At 48.8% G+C, this 5,444-nt stretch overlaps 1 protein-coding gene across 1 annotated transcript in view; it reads left to right on the top strand.

The window, feature by feature from the left end:
- The window catches only part of LOC123166613 (probable leucine-rich repeat receptor-like protein kinase At1g35710), a 4,756-nt gene extending 1,057 nt beyond the window's left edge, over positions 1 to 3,699 (top strand). The window contains exons 2-7 of the mRNA XM_044584422.1: positions 58 to 1,533; positions 1,661 to 1,952; positions 2,077 to 2,210; positions 2,319 to 2,498; positions 2,575 to 3,027; positions 3,168 to 3,699. Of these exons, the coding sequence (XP_044440357.1) occupies positions 58 to 836 (779 nt within the window). The 3' untranslated portion in view covers positions 837 to 1,533; positions 1,661 to 1,952; positions 2,077 to 2,210; ... (1 more) ...; positions 2,575 to 3,027; positions 3,168 to 3,699. The remainder of the gene's footprint in view (positions 1 to 57; positions 1,534 to 1,660; positions 1,953 to 2,076; positions 2,211 to 2,318; positions 2,499 to 2,574; positions 3,028 to 3,167) is intronic.
- Positions 3,700 to 5,444: the final 1,745 nt, after the last annotated feature.

Here is a 5,444-nt window from a genome sequence, read left to right as displayed (position 1 = left end):
AAATAGATTACCTTTCGAACTTAGAGTACCTGGATCTTGGTGACAACATACTCTCAGGTTCCATCCCAAATAGCATAGAAAATTTGACCAAACTCACCGCGTTGTACATTTTCATCAACCAACTTTCTGGACACATCCCTCGAGAACTAGGTCGCCTTGTGAACTTAGTGAATCTGGATCTTGGCACTAACGCCCTAACTGGTTCCATCCCAAATAGCATAGGAAATTTGACCAAACTCACAGCGTTGTACATTTTCATCAACCAACTTTCTGGACACATCCCTCGAGAACTAGGTTGCCTTGTGAACTTAGAGCAGTTGATGCTTAGCAACAACACGCTAACTGGTTCCATCCCAAATAGCATAGGAAATTTGACCAAACTCACATCCTTATACCTTGACAACAACCTACTTTCTAGACACATCCCTCGAGAACTAGGTCGCCTTGAGAACTTAGAGCAGTTGATGCTTAGCAACAACACACTAACAGGTTTCATCCCAAATAACATAGGAAATTTGACGAAACTCATATTTTTGTACCTTGACAATAACCAACTTTCTAGCCAAATTCCACGAGAACTAGGTTATTTAGTCAACTTAGACTCCTTGGGGCTTAGCTATAACACACTGACAGACTTCATCCCAAACAACCTAGGCAATCTCACAGAACTCGCTAGCTTGTACCTTGACAATAACCAACTTTCCGGCCACATTCCCCAAGAATTAGGTTATTTGGCCAACTTAGAGTGGTTGTCTCTTAGAAATAATGCACTAACAGGTCCCATCCCAAATAGCCTTGGCAATCTGACAGAACTCAAAAGGTTGTACTTTGGCTAGAACCAACTTTCCGGGCCAATTCCATGAGGAATAGCTTGGTTGTTGAATATAGAGTACTTTTAGAGCATAGTAACAACACACTAACAGATTTAATCACAAACAGCATAGACTATCCTGTAGAATTATCTTTCTTTCACAAGATGGCCCCGTCCTCATCCACCCCTCTCCTCTCCCTCACGGGAACAAACCTCCTGCCGGACCCCTCCTCCGCCTCCATGGTGCTGCTGCAAAAGCTCCTCCTCCTCCGCGCTCGTCCTCACCGCCGCCACGGCCCACGCCCTCGCCGCTTGGTAACTCGACGCCAGCGTGCTCACCAGCGACTAGGCCGCCGGCGGCCCTCGCCGTCTTCGACTGCGGCGCGACCCCTCTCGCCTGCGCCACCGACGTCGTCGGCGCGCTCTCCTGCGAGGCCGCGGCCTGGGCCGTCCCCGAAGCACCCGCCGCCTCCAAGGACAGGGCCGACGTCGCCGCCGACCTCAGGAGGGTCCTACTCGGGTCCTCCAACCGCACGGCCACCAGCGTCCCTACGGCGGCCTCGTTCTCGAGGGTGCCGGGGGCGGCGCGGGCTCAATGCTCCGGTACTGAAGCTCGGGAACAGGGGTGCCACTGGCCGTGCAGCTTGTACGGTACTAGGTGCAGTCGGTGTGCAACCCCCCAAGCTTCTGTCCTAAACTGGAGTCCCTACACACAGTACACGGTAAAGTGAAGAAAGCTACAGAGAGAGTTCAGTAAATAGATTTCAGAAGCATCTCTTGAATAAATAGCCACTCAATTTTGTAGTGCCTTTTTCTGTCTGAATGTTTATCATTAATTACTGCTGCTAGGCAACACGTGGCTTTGGGAAAAGGATACAGGAGAGATAATAATAACCTATCGAAAGGAAGATACCGAGAATTCTACCAGTGTGACTTCGACATTGCTGGAGTCTACGAGCCACTGGAACCAGATTTCGAGGTTATCAAAACTCTGACAGAGTTGCTACATATATAGGCTAGATACTGGCATGTATGAGATAAAACTAAATCATAGAAGGTACTCGATGGAATGCTGGAGATCTACGGCTTGCCTCCCGAGAAGTTCGACAAACTGACATTCGAAGACGTGAAAAAAGAACTGGTATGTACACATCCAAACTCCTTTTTCTGTTTTGTTCAGTGCTCGTATGTGTTCTTTGTGATCTTGGTGTGGATTTATGTGCCATAATCCTCATTATTAATTCATTATGCTGCCTGTGACTTAGGTGGAAGAGAAGGGTGTACCACATGAAACACTGAAAAGATTGGAAGTTCATGGAGAATGCTGGGTCTGTTGTTGCCTGGACTGGAAGACTCTGCTCAGCTTATCCCCGGATCCTGCTGCTGTTTCTCCCACCAGGTGACACCAACACACTCAATTTTGCTTTGGTTATACTTGCCCAACTAAATTAAATTGATACTACTAGTACTAACCATGCTTCACTGCTTGTTGGATGATGAAAACAAGGCTTGCGTTTGCAACTCATTTCTAGCACGCCTTCATAAGCCTCCCGTGCAATGCTCAGTTCGAAGAGCTCTCCGCGTAGGATCTCTTCCTGACATACTCCCTGAACAGCGATTACCCCCTGACGCTGCCGGTTTACGGCGACTGGAAAAAGCCAGCCGAGTCCAAGGCGATCATATTCCGGTGAGTTTTCGTCCTTTCCGTGCACGCAAAAGGGAAATGGAGCTCCCGTGGTATGACTAATTGTTGATATTAGCAGGCGTGGGTATTCGACTGAGAGCCAAAAAGGCCAGCTGTTGATGAAGAAACTTGATTACCTGCAGTAGAAACTGTTGCAGAATATTTTCTTCAGCCTTTCCAAACCCTTGATGCACCAAGGAGGACACTTTGATGTGCTACTGGCAGCTCAAATGGGCGAGGCGACCGAGGAGGCCCTGATGCCACTGGCCGTGCAACTTGTACGCGGTAGGCGCACTCGACATTCAACCTCTCAGCGCCGCTCGGGCACTGCCTCTGCGCTACTGCTGCATAGTGATCATGCTACTGACGGAAAGGGCACTGCTTCTTCGCGTGGATTCTGCAGTGGTTACCCAAGCTATCGTTTGCTCCCAGTTGTCCTAAACTGGAGCCCCTACAGTACATGGTGAAGTGAAGAAAGCTATGAAGAGCAGTGAATGAATCAGCGAGGAAGAGATTGCCTAAAGTTCCCAAGGTATGAATTATTAATGAACCATTATATTACACACGGTGTTGTTTGTACTTATGTTGAGTAGATAGATTTCAGAAGCATCTTAAATTCAATTTTGTAGTACCTTTTTCCTGCTTGAATGTTTATCCTTACTCCTGCTATAGGGAACACGTGACTTTGGGGGAGATCATCAAATGGCCATAAGGCGGCATGCACTTTCAGTAATAACAGTTGTACTACTCCCTCCGTCTCTAAATACTTGTCTTTCTAGGCATTTCAAATGAATATCACATACGGATGTATGTAGACATATTTTAGAGTGTAGATTCACTCATTTTACTCCGTATGTAGTCACTTGTTGAAATGCCTAGAAAGACAAGTATTTAGGAACGGAGGGAGTATTTGAGATGCACGGTGTTGCTGAAATTGATACACCTGCATTTGAGTTGAGAGAAACCCTTACGGGCAAATACGACCTTGCTGATCAGATCCAATTGTAAAGCTAGCATAGTTTTTTTTTTCTTTTTTTGAAACCTGAAGGTGGCATCCAGAGAAAACTACTTTCAGAACAACCGATCATTTCTCTCGTTTTTAGATTACTTAATCGAGTTCAGCCTCCAACTTATTTCATTCATGTCTTCTGTACTGATGAGCGGTAATGAGAATAACCAAAGATATGACAAGGTTTTTCTGTACTGTTCAAATCCACCTGTCATGATGTATTCCGTTCCCGCTGCACTTACAGGCTTTGAATTTGGATGCTGTAAGAAACTTCGGATTAGGTAATTAGTTGTTTCCTTAGCATTGTTCGACCTCTACAAAGATCTCAGACAAGACCTGCCACTGCCTGTTCAGTATTCATTGCGAATCTTCAGGATATCTGTATATAGGAGGCTACATGATCTCTGTAGCTGTGATAACTATTTCGTGGTCTGTACTTAGTTAGCTGCATTTCTTGTGAGTTGTTGTAAGATAGGGGACCACACGTATACAACCGTATATCTATACAAATACAATACGGTTATACAACCGTATATCTATACAAATACAATACGGTTATACAACCATATATCTATACAAATACAATACGGTTATATATTCTAACAGTTGTGACACTTAACACATTGTGATGGTGTATAGGATGATATTCAGTCAACTGTTTTGAAAGGGGCTGTACTCGTAGTTTGATCTATATTAAAGTGTGTGCACTAATATTCTAAAATGATGTGTTTCTTTCCATTTGTTTATGTTTTTTCAGAGTGTGAACAACCTTCAACGGATAGTAGACAAGACTGAACTTGTTGTTTTTTCCTGCACAAAGGTAACTGGTAAATAAGGTGTTGCAGTACTTGTCTGTATCTGTATGCGGTGGCATCCCTGTCCATGAGATAGAATCGAGTGGAGTCACCGCGGCTTGATCTGTAAGTGTTGGTCCAGTATGTACCTAGTGTCCCTCCCCTCCCCACCCCTAACCCTAACCGCGCCGCCAGCCGCCCCTCCCCGCTCCTCCCCCGCTTCGCCGCCGCCGGAGAGGACACCGGCGAAGCCCGCGTGGTCCCTGCGGAAGGTGGCGGCGGGGCGTCCTCGCCGTTCTCGCGCAGATCTCGCGGCAGCCGATGGCGCGCGGCGGTGTTCCGCCGGGGGCTGGCGCCTGCTGCCCGTGAGGCGGCGTCCCTCACGGCGGCGGGGCTGCCCCTGAACGGCGCTTGGTGGTGGCCACGTGGCGGCGTGCGGGTGGGCCGAATCTGGGCTTCGGTCTGCGTCCTCGTCGTGGCAGCGCTTGCCGTTGCCCTCGGCTATGAGGCGTGGTCCGGGACGGGCCTAGCGCCGGTGGTGCTGGCTAGGACGCACGCTGGCAGCGCCCTACTTCATCTCGTGTCGCATCGTTGGCCAATGGTGGTGGTCATCTTCTTCGTCAAAGATGGCCGGCCAGAGGCTTGGTGATCGGATCTCGAGATCCATCATTTAGTCCCGGCTGCGAGTTGGGGAGACATTGTTGCCGGTGAAAACCGAGCCGTTGGCAGGCGATGGCGGCGTTCTACACGCCGTTACCTTGATGGAGGCATTGTCGTGTAACTACTGTCAACCCACTCGTGCTGCTCTGGGGGAAACCCTAGGATCTGGTGTTCCAGATCGGAAGATGGCGACACTGCGGTGTCGTTTCTCTCTTGGGAGCATCGTTTGTGGAGCAACGCTGGAAGTCAGAGGCAGGAGGTGGAGCGGCTTCGTCTTGCACGGAGCTTCGGTGGAGATGTCAAGTCATGCCTGCCCGACAGGTGCTACGCTTTGTCATGCCTGATCGGCAGGTGCTACGCACGACAGATCTTTCAAAGACTTCAAGCTGTGTCGGCTGGTGGTATTTGGCAGCATGGTGCTGAGGTGTATCAGTGGCGACCGCGACGTGCACAGCTGTTTGCGTGCAGGAAGGAGGTGCCGTTGGG

This window comes from Triticum aestivum, chromosome 7D (genome assembly GCF_018294505.1).
Source record: "Triticum aestivum cultivar Chinese Spring chromosome 7D, IWGSC CS RefSeq v2.1, whole genome shotgun sequence".
Taxonomy (NCBI): Eukaryota; Viridiplantae; Streptophyta; class Magnoliopsida; order Poales; family Poaceae; genus Triticum; species Triticum aestivum.
Note: the sequence above shows the minus strand (reverse complement) of the source record. Positions and strands in the feature narration are given on the sequence as shown.